The sequence below is a fragment of the Canis lupus genome, chromosome 7 (assembly GCF_048164855.1).
Source record: "Canis lupus baileyi chromosome 7, mCanLup2.hap1, whole genome shotgun sequence".
In the NCBI taxonomy this organism is placed as follows: Eukaryota; Metazoa; Chordata; class Mammalia; order Carnivora; family Canidae; genus Canis; species Canis lupus.
The window spans coordinates 3848004-3865100 of record NC_132844.1 but is presented as its reverse complement, the minus strand read 5'-3'; the positions used below and the strand labels follow the sequence as shown (position 1 = coordinate 3865100).

At 41.2% G+C, this 17097-nt stretch overlaps 1 protein-coding gene across 2 annotated transcripts in view; it reads right to left on the bottom strand.

Annotated features, from left to right (window-relative positions):
• LAMA4 (laminin subunit alpha 4) overlaps nt 1–17097 on the bottom strand; it is a 142688-nt gene that overhangs the window by 100691 nt on the left and 24900 nt on the right. For both annotated transcript variants that reach the window (XM_072831699.1, XM_072831700.1), the window contains exon 2: nt 3082–3183. In XM_072831699.1, coding sequence (XP_072687800.1) covers nt 3082–3183 — 102 coding nt within the window. The remainder of the gene's footprint in view (nt 1–3081; nt 3184–17097) is intronic.

Sequence of the window (17097 nt, the reverse complement as noted above, 5' to 3'; positions counted from 1 at the left end):
ACCAGGCATTCCTACCACCAGCCCTCTATCTGCTTCTACCTGTTTGCTCCCCTAATTTCTTTCTCATGCCTCCTTCTGGAGCTTGCCTAGAAAGTCAGCCATGTCCGCTGGAGTTGCCTGTTGGGGCCCTGTCTGGCTGACTCAGTCAGCTGAGAACCCTTCCCAGAGCATTCTAATTCTGGTAAGATGCAAGGTAGCATTTTGGAAACATCCAGGACATGTTGAATTTCATTCACGAAGCCACTTTTCACTTAGCCAGTTTTCTGCACTTGAAGAGTAAGCATCCCTCTTATGAAGACATCTCTAAGCTTCCTTGTTATGTCTACAATGGTAGCATAAGCTTGTCTACTCTACATTTTATTATCAAATGGCTTAGTTCCTTAAAAATCAGTCTAAAATATCAGGTCAAATTGAAATTGGACATTGGAATCGAAGAATTAAAAACAACTGGGGGAAGGCAAGATGGAGGGAGCCATTGTAAGCCTTCAAAAATAAAAATAAAATGAAAATGAAATAAAAGAAAGCCTTTTATTTGGGGCTGTGTATATTAGATGGGAGAAATGAGTGAGGCAAGCAAACAGTAAGAACTGATTCAAACTCAGGTCCAAAAAAAAAAAAAAAAACCTCAGGTCCAGAATTGGCCACAAGGAAGTGTTTCTCAGAGCCACTGCTTCTTCTTTGGAACCCCTGAGAAGTGGGTGAGCTGGATGGTGGAGCTATAGGGCAGGAGCTGATAACTGGCCCTGCTCCACTAAGAGGCCAGAATACGGATGCCAAAGGAAACAGGAAAATCTGAGTTTGAGTCCAGTGGGACTCCATTGGCAATATATTTACCACCTTTTAATTTTTTTACTTTTTTTTAAAAGATTTTATTTATTTATTCATAAGAGACACACAGAGAGAGGTGGAGACACAGGCAGAGGGAGGAAAAGTGGGGTACATGCAGGGAGCTCGACGTGGAACTCGATCCCGGGTCTCCAGGATCACGCCCTGAGCAGGATCACGCCTGAGGCAGATGCTCAACCGCTGAGCCACCCAGGTGCCCCTATATTTTACCATCCTAAGTGACAAAATATTCTTCCTATATTGGCAAGCCTCTCTGTTCACTACTAACATTTAATTAAATACGAGCATCCCTTTTTTGTCTTTCTAAATTAAATTTATAACAATATACATATATATATATATTTAGCTCTGGGGGCATATAATTATGGGTGATTTCACTCTGAATTTCATGTACAGCATATAGCTGTATTGTTTTGTTTGGTTGTTTTTTACATTGGGCACCTATTACTTCACTCAGAGAAACAAGCCATTTCCCTTTGGGTAGAATTGGTGGGGGGGGGGCTCACCATCAGGATGAGTAGGATGGCTATTTCTTTTTAAAATAGTTCTGTCTTGGAACAAAGTAATTGCAGGAAGATTGGCAGCTTCCTTGAACGGATATATAAGAGTTTACACCCCAGTCCATTTCCAAACTTTTATTAGACCTTTGTATGCCCGGGAGCTGTGAAGGAATGTGATGACTGTCTGGCTCAGAGCTCATGTCTAGCTCAGAGATAAAACCATGACAGTTCCTCTTCTGACAAGTAGGCTTTGTCACAGCTCTTCGCAGGAGGGACTTAGCAGGAGGGACTTTTTGCCCCTGTATTTCAGCCTTCCATCTTACTGGCCTCCTGACGGCCGCTGATGGGCCTGCCAGTCCCTATTGTCTTCTACTTTAATAAACCAGATGACAAAGAGTCTTTAGTTGGTCAAGTTATCGGAGATGTACATTATTAGTCCAAGTGCATCCATGGGATCTTCTTTTCAAATGTCAGTGGGATTAAAATAACAGGAAACCGGAGATGGAAGCTTTAGAAAGGGGCAGGCTTTGGCAGCTGCGGGTGCCTACGCGGCTAGAGGACATCCTGGATGTGACGGTTATTTAAGAAGATGGGGGAAGGGGGAGACGGACCCCCCAGGACTAAACAAATACTACAGAGAGATGGCAGCGTCCAGTGTTTGCCACCACACTCACCCTCCCTGGGTTCAGAGTAGATGAAATGTTCTAATTGGCATCTCAGTGTAGTGCCTTCACAACGGGCCAAACAGCCTCCATGTGCACACCTCGGAGACCAACTTCTAATCAAAATGATCGGCTTAATAGGGATAATTATACTAATTTTGAGGTAAATAGGGTGTATTTAATTAAGAATTCTTGTAGTTTATGCAAAAATACTCTTGCAGTTTTGGAAAGCCTCTTCTGCCTCTCGGGACCTTGAAGAATCTAATTTTCCTGCCATGTGGTCTAGCTCATGAAGGAAAACGCCATCTTAGGGCAAACGTCTGTTAAAAACGCCTCCTAGGACTTCTACGAAAGCCATTTCTGGTAAATATCTCAATAGCCATTTTCAAGAAGCTGTCCCTTCAGTGAACACGGGAAAGGCGTAGCAAGCACCTTTTGCTAGGAGGCCTCTCAGTCACCTCCCCAAGTCCCTGTGATACGTCACAGAAGAACAGTTTGTTGGGGAATTCGTCCCACTTAAGGGGGAAACAATGTCTTCTGGGGGCTGAAGCACAGAATTACAGAATTACAAAGACCACAAGGCCAGAGCTTTCATTTTTATTAGCTACTCTGTTCAAACCCCCACCCCCGTTTTTAAAAATTTTGATCTCTCGACCTGACTATCTTAGGTTGTAAAATAGGCTATGAAACAACTGTTTTATTCTCCTGGTTTATGTGGCGTGAAGCCAAACATATGGCAAACTATAGTATCACAGAGGCATTTGGGTGGATGATTTCCTCCTTCGTGTACTGTTTCCAATCCCTCCACCATGGGCCAGTGGGAGGAAACCAGCTGCCAAGGGCAGTAGGTCAGTCACCTCCAGGAGCCCACGGGGTCATACCTATGCCTTGACGGCCACTTACAATCACCAGTAGTTTCTATGACGCGTTTCAAAGGACAAGGTGAAGGGCAAGAAGAGAGCTTGACTAACTCTTTCCTGGGGCGCTCAAACGTGCGGGAAGACTATCTGATCCCCGCTGAAGATGAAGAAGCCCAGTGAAGTAAAGACAAAGTGACAGGTGCCCCGACCTACCACACAGAATCCAGAGCCATCCAAGCACTCGTCAGAGTTCCCGTTGCAGACACAGGGCATACATTCTCCTGACTGGGCGAGAAAGAATCCAGCACCACATTTCTGAAACAGACACAACAGAAACATTTCCTTTAATGAAAAGCCTTCTTTTGGTCAATATTTTCTGAGGAGCATAAGAAGAGATGGCTATTAAGCTACGTACATATTTCCTTACAAAATGTACTCAAATGAATTCTTTATACTGCTGTTCAGTGAGGTATATTTAATTTTTTTTAGTTATATCCCCCCCCTTTTTTTATTTTTTTGACTTTTCAGGGGAATGGGAACATTTTAACACTGTCTTAATATTGTAAGGAAGGATAAACAGATTTTCGGTAACAGTAAAGGAGAAAGAAGTGTTGTTTTCTAACCAAACCAAACCAAACCAAACCACATCACGAAATAAAGACCTATGGTTTCAGAAATTACTGGCTGTAACATAACAACTTAGAGATGTGTCTTTCATGCTTGGGCTCTTAAAAGATTCTTTCTCTTCAGATCCTAAAATTTTAAAGGGAGGAGTAGAGACGTTAATGAGCTCTCATACTTGTCAGGTCCTGAGTGGGTGCTGTCCAAATATTTCATTTATCCTCATAGCTCTGTGAGGAGCACACTATTTTCCTTCATGCTAGCCGTGAAATCATCAGACCCAGAGGTACTAAGTGGTTGTGGTGATGTCAAACCATCTTGCGACGCACCAGTCAACCTGCACAATGATGAATTGCCCTCCACCCCCGCCAATGTCACTCATGCTTCAGTTGAGAAACTTTGCGAGATTGTTCCTGATTTATGTGCTTGGAGTTGTGAATACGTATTTTATGTCTCTTCAGAATGTCTTAAGGATGCAAGGCAGCAATGGCGTTAGAGACCTGGAAGTCCACTCCCTGCCCACCAGACAGATTCACTTCTAAGGAATTCCAGACAGATAAGAATCTGGGTTGTTTCCACAAACTTACAGAGTAGGAGATTTCACATCACCCCCCCACCACCACCACCACCATTTCATCGACTCATTGTACTTTGTATTATCTTAGCCACCAGGAAATTTTTCATTATATCTGGCTGAAGTCCCTCTGACTGCTAACAAACCCCATTTCCTCTTGCTTTTTTCTCCGTAAAGAAAGAACCACTAGACACTATTCACGGTATAAAAACACCACCAGTTTGGGCCCGAAAACTAAAATCTAATATATTCAACTGGGAGGAAGTTTAATAGAGAATCATGACATTTGTCCATGAAGAAAAGGTGAAGAACTTCCATCTTTCTAAGTGAGAAAAAAGTAAGGCTGAGAGGGAACCGGATTATATTTATCATGGAGAGTTTGTGGTTGATAGGAAGCCTTTTTCTCAATTTCCACTAGGGAACAATGGAGAGGGAAAGTGCTAAAACTACAGCAGGAAGTATTTAATTCAGACCATCTAAGTTCATGTGTTTTTGAGTTTTGTTTCAAACTATAAAAAATACCTATTTGGGGCACCTGGCTGCCTCAGTCAGTTGAGCAGGCAACTCTTGATCTCGGGATTGTCAGTTTGAGGCCCACATTGGGTATAGAGACTACTTAAAAATAAAATCTTAAAAAAAAGTACATGTTTTAATGGTGATGCAGTACACAGATGTAATATATATATATGTAAATACTTAAAGATATACAGGTATATCAGAAAAAGATACACAAAGCAATAATTAACCTATGTGCCGTATAGCTTAAACTTCTCTATTTTATTTAAAAACGTATTCTTGTTATAAGACATAAGTTTGATGACCCATCCTGCAGTTTGACATGAAGAGGGTTTCAATTATCAGAGGAATGGATACAAATAGCGAGAGGCCTGGTATTAATGATCTCAGTAGCCTCCAAAACAGCGATTTCTGAGCTTTCTAATTGGCCAATGCATGGACATGTGGGGGAGTCTCTTATTCAGGAATTCTGACAGTGAGGCCAAAAAAATCTGTATTTTTTATAAAATAAATATTGTATTTTAAAAAGTATTTATTTAAATTAATCAATCCCCCACCACCACCCCCGGCTTTATTGAAATAATAATTGATATTTAGCATTGGGTAAGTTTAAGGTGTACAACATGTTGATTTTGATGCATGTATATATTGCAAAATGATTACCAGCATAGCTTTAGCTAACATCTCCATCATGTCACATAATTACCATTTGTTTTTTGTGATGAGGACATTTAACGTTTACTCTCTCAGCAGCTCTCAGGTAAATAATACAGTATTATTGACTATAATCATTGGACTGTACATTAGATGTCCAGAACTTGTTAATCTCATAATTGGAAGCTTGTACTCTTTGACCAACCTGTCCCCATTTCCCCTACTCCTCAGCCTCTGTGACCACCATTCTGGTGTCTGTTTCTGTGAGACCCACTGAGTGGGGCAGAGACTGGAGGTGTATTAGGAGGATAAAAGCATGCTGGTGGTGGCAAGGAGTCTAGAAGTGATGCCTGGAAACAGAACATAGGAAGATCTACACGTATCATCAACCAGAGGACCTTCCTCTGGTCCAAGGTATCAAATTTCGGTAATGGTAGTCTAAACCGGTATCAGTTCAAGTCTTTCAGGTATTTCTGCAGCTCTTTCTTCTGAAGAAGACAAAAAATGAAGATGCAAAGCAAATAACATGCATCATTTTGAATATGACAGTAGTTAATCCCTTATGTCTTGAGGACCTAGCTAAATCAAGAGATTCATTAAAAAAAAAATTGCACAACATAGAAAAAAACCCAAATAACAATATAAAAACATTTGGTAAATTCTGTATTTTAGAATAGCTTTAGATTTATGGAAAGGTTGCAAGGATCTATTTTTGTTTTTTATTTTTCTTTTTAAAAGTCCCCTGAAGATTCCAATGTGTGATCAGGTTTGGAAGGATTGCTCTAAAGCATCTCTCACAGTGCCTTGTACATGTTAATTGCTCAGAGAATGCTTGTGATTTAAACGGTTTGGACCAGGATAGGAAATCTGAAGCATATGTGCTGTTGGAAACCAATGGTTTATGCTGCTAATATACCCACTGCACCCTACTAGGGCTGGATTTGGTCTGCAATCTTTCTCAACACAGTCCAGGCAGCCACTGCCTAGGGTGGACTGTGCTAAATGAAATCTTTATGCTATGCCAAGTTCAGGAAGTGACTTCACCCAGAGAGCCTGTTATTATCCACTTATCCACTCCCCAGGCGAAGGCTCTGACCTTGTGTGAAATTGACTTGGCTCCGGTCTCTTAAACTGTGGGAGATGGGGAGAAAAAGGGAGGCAGGGGAAGGGTCATGTGGAGCAGTCACTTGGCCCCCTTCGAGAGGGTTAGGTGAGGCAGAAACCCAGCCAACTTCTTTCCTGCTAGGCTTTGTACACCTGAAAGATTATATTCTCTAATTCATCTATCCAGAGAGGGGGCACCATTTTTAAGTTTGTGTAAAGGCACCATATAGGCTAATGGAAACCCTGGGCCTGGGGAGTTCCTGTTGCCACCACTACACGTACTGGCTACCTTGGACCATTTATGTTGTAGAGACTTAGAGGATTTCTTGGAATGGTAAATTCTTAAGTGGTTCAAGAGAAGTTTGAGTATCTTCAAGGAAGAGCCATATAATGCTGTTCCTTTCATGTGGAAATGTCTATCACGGCGCCAGAAAGTTCTGTTAATTTTTACTAAGTCTCTTCTTGAAATTCTATAGGAACTGGCAAAATTGACCTTCGTTATAATATTGAAAGGTAGATAATTTTAAGAATGAAAGCAGACTCATTTTTAGTTTTGTTCCTGGTTAGTAATCTCTTGACTTGGTGATTCCAAGACTTGTATTATTTAGAGAATTTGAAAGCTGAGTGGTCTTCCACAGAGAAAATAAAGGTCTGCCTGACTTCTTTTGAAATATTCTCTAGAATTTATTAAAAGAAGATGGTGTTTATGTTTATATGTGTCTCTGTCAGCGAGAGAAGTCTCACAATCAATTTTTAGATGCCACACTGACCACTTTTACCCGTATGAGAAGACCTGACCTATAGCATACAACTGTATAAACATGTGAGTGGCTGAACAGAGAGCATTCAGAAGACTTAAACTGCCTGGGATGGTGGCCAGGCTTCAAAAATTAATAATAATAACAAGGATAATGATGGTAATAATGAAGAGAATTATAACATAGCTATTATTATTGAGGGCCTATGTACCAAGCAGCATGATGAGTGCTTCATTCACATTATGGGATTTGCTCTTGGTAATAACTCTGTGCATTAGGTATCAGTATCTGTATTTTGGAAATGAACAAACCAAGGGTCAGAGGAGATAAAAAAAAAAGTGTATCTAGTGTCACACAACTTTATAAAGAGTTCAGATTCATCTAGATCTTTTCTTTCTCTATTATAGCATGCTGTTTCTCATAAAAAAAGAGACAGGAAGAAAGAAAGAAAGAAAGAAAGAAAGAAAGAAAGAAAGAAAGAAAGAAAGAAAGAAAGAAAGAAAGAAAGAAAGAAGAAAGAAAGAAAAAAGAAAGAAAGAAAGAAAGAAAGAAAGAAAGAAAGAAAGAAAGAAAGAAAAAAGAAAGAAAGAAATTGATTTAATTGAAACTTTAGTTAATTGAACATAAATATTGACCCCGTTTAAGTAACTGCGTTGGTCTTGTTGTATCCTTCTCTCATTTTACCCCACAGTAGCCCTATAAGGGAAGAGCTGTCACCTACAATTTATAGATCAGTCTTTGTAGCTTACAGGATTTGGTATGCAAACCATTAACACAGATGAGAAATGGTGGACCTAGGATTTAGATCCTTTGACTTCTGGGTGTGAGCTCTTAACCATTTGGTGTACCACTAATATGTATTAATTCAACCCCTTTTGTTGGACATTTAGGTTATTTCCAAAATTTTCCTGCTACAAACAGTCCAAAGCTGGCTGAAATGAATAAAGATGTAAAATCATTCCTTTAAACTCCAGAAAAAAATTATTAAAAAATTTATGCATGCTTAAAATAAATAGCTATTAATATATGAAAACCATTGAATGGGAATATCTACTCTTTAAAAATCTATTACAGCCCAATTATCTATTTTCCTTAAACCATTTGTAGACTTTTTACAGCTCTCCATTATTAGCTACTATATTATTACAGCTTGCCTCTTGCTTAAACACTGATTGGATTAATAACATTTACTTCTGCCTTCAAAGAATAAAAGTGGAGATTGCCATTTACTTATTTACTTACTTTGTTATCATTAGTATGATGTCTTTATTGAGTAAACATCAATATGGGTGTACTTGACTAATTTTACATTTATAGAAATTAGAATTAGATGGAACTTTAGGAGGAAATTGCTATGGTATACCCACATGCCACTTATATTTAGAGGAACAGTAGTGACAGTATATGTTGATATCATTGCAGAAGGCATGAATTCTAGAGGTCCATCATATTATCACAATATTAATTATTTCATAAGATAATATTATAGCAAAGTGAGATTTCCTTCCTTCCTTCCTTCCTTCCTTCCTTCCTTCCTTCCTTCCTTCCTTCCTTTTTCTTTCTTTTCTTTTCTTTTCTTTTCTTTTCTTTTCTTTTCTTTTCTTTTCTTTTCTTTCTTTCTTTCTTTCTTTCTTTCTTTCTTTCTTTCTTTCTTCTCTTTCCTTTCTTTCTTTTTAAAAATTTTATTTATTCACAAGAGACACACACACAGAGAGAGAGAGAGAGAGAGAGAGGCAGAGACACAGCAGACGGAGAAGCAGGCTCCATGCAGGGAACCTGCACCCCAGGATCATGCCCTGGCCAAAGGCGGCGCTAAACTGCTGAGCCACCCACCTAGTGAGATTGTTTCTTAACAAAGAAGGTAACATTTATACAGTTTTTGATAGTTTTTTCCCTCATATGAAAAAGTCCCTTGAGAATAGTGACTTTAACTAACAATATTGTCATCATACAGAACATATTTTGAATTTTCTTAAGATTCTGAAATCATGCTTTTTTTGAGGTACAGTCCAGTCTGCATCCCTTGGGCATAGTAAACGCAAGCTAAGTAATACCATTTTAGGTTAAAAATGTTCACAAAAGTCTCACTGGGCTCTCCAAATACTGTCACAGAGGAGCTAATTAATTGACCCGAAGTCACGATTTCTGCATAGATATTGAATCTCTGGAACCTTTCTTTCAGAATTTCTGTTGAAATGCCTGATTGACTAAACAATTTAAATGCTCGAATAGCATTCTCTAGGAATCTGAGGTCCCCAACCACTCATTAAAACAAACCACGGCAAAAATTGATCAAACTTAGGGAGTCTGAAGTTGTCACATGAGGCTTGTAAGACCTATCTTGAGATCTCTCTGAGAGAATCAGACCCTAATCTCCAGCTCCAACAAATGACTACAAATTAATTATAATAAAAGTCCATTGCAAAAAGCAGATTCTACAGACCTGTGCCTATTCTAATATGATTTGACCTATAGGGCACCTGGGTGACTCAGCGGTTGAGCATCTCCCTTCCTCTCAGGGAGTGATCCTGGGGTCCCGGGATCAAGTGCCCCATCGGGCTCCCTGCATGGAGCCTGCTTCTCCCTCTGCCTGTGTCTCTGCCTTTCTCTGTGTGTGTCTTTCATGAATAAAAATAAAATCTTTGAAAGAAAAAAAAAATATTTGACCTGTCATACAGTGGTCCCCCCTTATCTGTGGTGATACCTTCCAGGACCCCCAGTGGATGCCTGAAATTGAAGATAGTACTGAAGCCTATGCACACTATGCTTTTTCCTATACATACATACCCATGATAAATTTAATTTATAAATTAAGCACAGTAAGAGATTAACCACAAAAACTAATAATCAATTAGAACAATGATAACAACATATTATAATAAAAGTTATGTGAATGTGATCTCTCTCGAAATTTCCTGGGTCTCCAGGACCGTGCCCCGGGCCAAAAGCAGGCGCCAAACTGCCGAGCCACCCAGGGATCCCCTCAAAATATTTTATTGTACTATATTCACGTGTCTTCTTTTGTGATGATGTGAGATGAAAAAAATGCCTGTGTGATGAGATGCAGTGCGGTGAATGACATGGGCATTGTGACTTAGTGTTTAGGCTGCTACTGACTTTTTTTTGTTTGTTTTAAAGATTTTATTTATTTATTCATGAGAGGCACATCTTGCTTTCGGAATTAGACTTCTAGAATTTTGATCCACCAGTTTTTGCTTTAATTTACTGAGTCTTGATGTGGAAGGCATTTAAAAACAAACAAACAAACAAACAAAAAGAAAAACTCACCCCAAACCAAAATTCTCTGAATTCATTCACTTGTGTCCAGAGTCATTGCTCCCTTCCAAATTAATATTCTTTAAATTTAACAGCCCACATCCAATCCTCTTTCTGCTTAGGCTTTAGTATGTATATAATGAGTCCACTTTTCTTCTTGTTTCCAGGCAACAAGGATTTTAGCTCTAGTTTCAGTGAATTCTTTTTTTTTTTTTTTTTTTTTTTAGTGAATAATAAAAGTCACGTTAAGATTGAATATTGTGCTCACTTAGGAGCTACAGCTTGTGCCCTTCCTCGGAGTCTCTGGTCCTTGCACAATGCTGACTTCCGTCTGCTTAAAACTTGGGCAGACTTAAGAGTCAGTACTCAGAGGCCTTTTAATAGGGACCAATAATTCAATTGAATGTATTCGGAAAGATCAATTTAGCCTTGGCTAGGGAAGAGTGACTTCTGAGAACATATGAATTGATTACATGGGCAGGCAGGCATCTCACAGGCCCTTTTTTCGGTGTCCATAAAAATAAAAGATAAAGTATCTGGGACGGAAAGCAGTCCTGAATTAAGCTATTGATAATTTTTGGCTCTATATATCTTCACGGAGGGCTTGCCATGCCCTGTTGATTCACATATAAAACCATCTCCAAGTGCCAAGATAAGTTAAAGGCGTTAGGCAACGCGTTACAGTTAGCAAGAAGTTGACTCTTTGATTGATTTTACGAATGTGGACAGAATTATCCATGTCTCCTCCCTTGGGTCTCTTTAAAGTTCTAGTTTGCGTAATTGAAATTCCCCACATTTCAATAGGTGAAGTTAATTTTTAGATTTTTGACAGTGATTTCACCATAGCTTGATTAGGAAAGTGGTTTCAACATTCTTCTGAGGTTTATCCAGTCCAAAGGCATTTCTTCTTCTTGCTGGCCTAATAAAGTCAGGGTAGGGTGGTGGTACTAGTTTCTCCTTGTCGGCGCTTGGAGCTACCTGTGTGCCTACCTGGCCAGCCTGCCAAGCGCTCCAGCTCTCAGGGTGGTCGCCAGTGAAACAGAGACAAGGAGTTGGGTTCTGAGGCATCCTGAGAAGCCCAGAGCCATCTTGACCAGAGTTAAGCCAGGTCCCTTAATTCTGTAAAGTGGAGAGGTGTTCATCGTGGCATTGCCGTCACACTGGTGTGGCTACGCCTCAGCACCTTTTATGGGCTTTTTGAGTATTCTAGTGGGCAGGGAAACCAGTGCTCCCCTTAAGATCTCAAATAACTATTCCCAAGCCGTGTCCTGGCTCAAATGTCATTCGGACCCTAGACACCAAGACTCAGGCTGTGAGGAAGTACTCATCACCCTTGGCTCTCTTTAGCTGTATGACTAAAAGGATCAAACAAGAAAGTTTAGAGCCCTAAAGCCAGAATGATTTTCTTTTTGAAGTGTTGGCTTTGGGGATGATTATGTTCATTAATACTGATGAAAATTTCTTTAATTGTCTCCTTGAGAAGTTGCCTTAAATAACTTTGTGAGTTGCTCATTTGTAGCAGCGATTGCACTTATGTAACGTAATGGGGCGTTAGTGGTGCCTTTTTCCCTTTGATTTTCTTGAAAAAAACAGTCTGCTAACATCTGGCTTTCTGCTCTGGGTCCTCGTCACTTCATCGCATGTAACTGGCTTGTTCTTTTCGCTCCCCGCCTTCCAAGCTACGGTTACACAACATAACCTTTGCCAGGTTTTTTTTTTGTTTTTTTTTTTTTTTTTAATATCTCAAAACTGGCTCAGTTTAATTTACTGGTGCAAATGCCATGGACACATTTCCAAGAAAGGAAGAGCTGTGGTGTACGAGGGCTATAAGAACAAGTAGAGAGAAATGACTTCAGTTACAGGCATTTGGGGGATTTTTACGTGACTCCTTAACCACTTGGCAGGAAATCGACGTTGTGACATGACAGACATTTCTGTCATCTTCAACTGGGTTTTTATGAATAATAACAGCTAATATTTATTGGCTGACACCAGGCACTGAGTTAAGTGCTTTTTATAGACATTCCAATTTGGTCATCACCACTTAATGGCCCACAGTCTTGCAAATGTCTGACTAAATTGTCTTTTCTTTTCACCAGGAGACCATGGTGCTTAATGGTCTATGAACTTACAGTGGCTTCCCTTCAGAGCGCCCAGGGCAGGCAGGGTGACGGGCTGAGGTGCTCCATCAGTTTCTTTTGCTAATAAATGCGGCCCTTCTGTCATGAAGTACTCCTAATCCTTCAGTGCTCCCCTTCCCCTGGATCACTCAAGATGCAAAGCACAAAGGGACTCGCAGTCCTGTTTCTCTTCTGCTCTTCCTCATGGGTTTTATGCATCATGGAAGAAATACTATTGTGAATTAGTAGGAAAGGATAAATACCTCCCAAGCCTCTACTGTACCCATTTATTCTCAGTAGACAATCTTGCCTCCTCTTTCGATGAGAAAACAGAAGTCATTGGCTGGAAAATCTCTTTTTCTTCTCCTCAAAATTCATCTTGTTCTTGCCTCATTCTAATTTCCTCTGCTCATCTCAGAAGAGAGAGCACTCCTCCTATTAGAAGAGATTAGCCCTCTCTCTGTGCTCTGGGACCCGTGCCCCTGACCCTGTGCCCCAGACCCACCTGGCCTCCTTCTCTCACACACCGTCCGTCAAATGCACCCACAGGAGTGAGGAGAGGCAGAGTGCATTTAGGTCCTGGGTCCTGTGTTGGATGGGCAGTGACTTCTTCCCTGGGGCTCAGAGTCCAAGAACACCTTCCCTTTCATTCTCCTCCTCTTTTGCTCAGCCAAACTTCACGACTGAGAGAATTCAATCACACCGGCTCTGCTTTCTTCATGCCAACCCATGCCTCCACCCGTCGCCTGGCTTCTGTCTCCCTTGTGCCACCGAAGAGCTGTCAGAGGACCCAGGGCAGAGCTGATAGAGCTGTCGGGTGATGTCTCTGTGTCTTTGCGTTTCCAGTCTTACTTGTTCTCGTTCTAGTACTGAACATGGTTGAAGTTCTCTCCTTGAAATTCTCCTTTCTCTTGGTTTCCAGGATGACTCTTCCAGTTTTTCTCCTGCTTATCCTTCTCAGTAGTTCAAGGGGTGGGAGAGAGGGTGGAAGGACACGCTGTTCTTCTTGCCCTACTGCCTCCACACTGTTGATGTTCTCCAGGATCACTCCTTACCTCTATTTTCTATCTACACACTTTGTGATGTCAACCTCTCCCACAGTTTCACCCCCTTCTGTATTCTGATGCCCCCGAGCCCTTCTGCCTATCCCTCGTCTCGCTCTCTTACGCCACACTCTTGTTTCCAAGTGCCTGTTAGACGAGCCCATCTCCAGGTCTGTAGGCACATGGAGTTGAATGTGTCCCACAGTAACCTTATTACTGTCTCTCCCTAATCTATTTTCCTTCTTATATCTCAGAGGAAGATGATGGAACATGAAAGGAAAAAGTACTGGAGTGATACTTTTAAATTTTATCAATACATCTGGCAGTAATGTGATTTTTGGAAATGCTTCCAAAAGAATGCACTCTTCAAAGATCAGAAAATGGTTTGCACGCAGAATAACATTTAAGTACCCAAGGTCTGTCTCTTCTTTTTCACAACCGCTGTGCTATCATTGTTTATCCCCACTCCATGGCTTAAATGGAGACAGATGGAGTGCCACAGAGCTTAGAGTCTCAAGTCAGAAAGGGCCTTACACAATTCTCAACGGCTATAAACTTACTTTCTAAACTAATATCTCCATCTGCACTAGGCGGACTGGAGGATGGGAGTTCTCCGAGTTAATTTCTGTGTAGAATGCAGTGTTTACTAAAGGTTAAGTAATTGGAATGTGCTAATTTGCAGCTTACATATTTGTTATATTATTTAAACTCAACAGTAACCACAGCAACTGCGTAGAACTTAGACAACAAAAGATTTTTTAAGGGAGGAGAATTTTCTCATTGACATTGTTTAGAAATGCTGGCACTTGAGGATAATAAAAAGCAGACTGTGGTTCGGCAAGTTTTATTTTTGTTTTAAAATTCTCTCTACACGATGTGCCTCTCATTGCCTCCACCTGGCTTACTTAGACCGTTCCCACGTCCTGCCACCCTTTGTGCGCTGTCCTTCAGAGAGTTTATACTCTGCCTCTGGGATATTTACCAAGACGACTCTTCCCTCTTGTTCCCAGTACCACTATTTAGTTCAGGATCTTGGCCTTTCTCTCCTGGATTATTTTAATGATCTACACCCTACTCTCTTGGTCATCAGACTTTCTCCCTTCCAGCTGATTCTTTATTACCAGAATTAATTTTTAAGAAGCCTTATAATACTACTTTTCTGCTTCAAAACTCCCGGTGGCTCTTCGTTCATTGCCTACATGAGTAATAAAATTCTTGAGCGTGATGTACAAGGCTCCTTTTTCATAATCCAACCCCAACCTGTCCCTTGGGGTCAATTTAAACTCTGCTCCCTCTGCTCTACTTAAACTACGTATTTCCTTCCTCTCCCAAATTTACCATTCTTTTGACCACCTTGAATTTGCATAAGAGGCTTAGGCAGGCTTTCTCCCCTCCATCACTTACGAATCCTTTTCTTAGTCCCAGACTCAGTCGCTTTTCCTCTGTGTCCCCCTGGCACTCGGCACATATCTCATTAGTGCACATGGAGCTATTAGAGTTTTTAATTTGCACTCCTGCCTCTCTGAAATGACCGTGAGCTCTTGGAGAACAGGAATCGTGTCTTGTTCATCTTTGGATCCTCATCACCTATCAGAGTCATTAGCAAATAGCAAGCAGCTTTTGAAAGTGTGTTAGTTGAAAAAAGTAGATTTGAATCTGTAAAGAATGAACCAAATGAGGGCAGATAGTGTGGGAACTGTAGAGAGCATTTTGGCAAATCTCACAAATGAAGATCTTTAATCATGAATGAATCTTTTAAATAAAATATTGAGGAACAAGAAAAGCCAGCTGCAGAACAGAAACACTACATTTATACTGCATTTAGAAACATGAAAAATAACATTATACTCTACGTTGTGTAGGGACACACACATACAAAGGAGAGTATGAGATATGAACGGGAATCTAAGAAATCGGTCATTTAAGGGGGAAAGACGGGAATGGGATTGAGGAAGGAGATATACATAGATATAGATTTATGCAATATTTTACTGCTTACGCTCTATGGAGGGCACATAAATGCTCATGAAAAAATAAAAGGAAGAAAAAAAAATGAAAGGAAGAACAAAAGATCCCGCTTAGCCTGGCTGGATATTGGCTTTCCATGTCTAGGCCTGGTGAGGTCTCTAAAACATCATCTCTGGGAAGTGACTAATCTGGCCTTGACAATAGATTCAGATGCTTGTGTATAATTTCCCTAACTTCCTTGTTATTCACTATGTACCATGATCATTATACAAAGTTTAAAAAATAAGCATAAGAACATTCCTTTCCTAATTTGTTCTTCCTTTGTTTTTCATCTTACAGCTGGCAGCTACATCATCCCCTGGGAAAGCCTTTCACGTGTCTATACGTCTGTCTTAGTTGAAGCAGGCATCGGCTTTTAGGTTTTTCTAAAATGTTTAAAAGACTTCTTAATTTGGTTTCCACTAACTAAATTATTCCAGCAGCAAAGCTACATGTCCTATGCTACCTGGGCAGCCTGTAGTACTTTTCGAGGGCTTATTTATTCTAGTTGGGACGTTCTCATTTAAGGCAGAGGTAAAGGAGTCTCGGGATAGTGCAAAATACTCTCATTTCCCAATGCCCAAGAAACTAAAGTTTAAAATTCAAGTAGGAGAACTTGCAGGCTGCTTTTCTGTTCTAAAAGGGGAGCTGGGATCCAAATTCAGAGGACCCTAGTCTCCTCAGGGGCCACCACAGCTAGTAAGTGGCAGTCCCACCCACCTGGGGTGTTAGATGGGCAGAACATGGTGGAGTGACCCACTGGCTGGGGCCAAGCGTTGGCCTCTCCAGCTGGCTTGGCATTGGAAAGGGGAATAGGGAAAGATGGAGCAATGACTCAAACCAAAGGAAGCTGAATCGTGAAATTTAGGACGATGTTCTTAGAGTCTGCTAAATTTTTTTTGATATAGTCTCCTCTTCATTATTCCCCTACATGAAAGTCCAATAGTTTGTGAATTGAAACAGCTCATTGCAGCAGATGCTTTTGGAAAGTGTTGTCCCCAGCAGAAAGGGGAGAGAAAGAGCCATGAATCTCCAAAGAGAGCCTGTCCGCTGATGTAGTCAGTCAGTCAGTCAGTCAGTCAGTCAGGGGCCCAGCAGGAAACAGAATCCACCTCAGGGGTTCCAAGGAAGCATGGGGAAGTTAAGGCACAAGGAATGGGAACAGAAGCAATGGGAACAAAATTCTAGCACCTCTAGGGCGTGGGGAGTAAAAAACAAAGAAAAAAAGATTGTTCCACTAACCCAGGTCAGGCTGGAGCTGTGGATGAGGCACCATGAAAGCCCATGTCTTGAGACTTCAGCCCAGGAGGCGAGGCCTAAGGCAGAGAGGGACGGAGCAGAACTGCCCCCACCCCTCCTTCTCCTGTTTTGGGGTCTGGCAAGGGAGCATGGGCTCCCCAGTCTGCAAGGCTGGGCCCCTGGGGCAGAGCGAGGCGGGCAGGGCCAAGCTAGGATCTGGGGGGCGGGGGCGCAGGGGCAGAGTGTCCCCAGCCTGGGCAGCAGCAGGAGACCCCCCCACCCCCCCGACCTGCCAGCTCTCGCGGGGCCAGTTGATG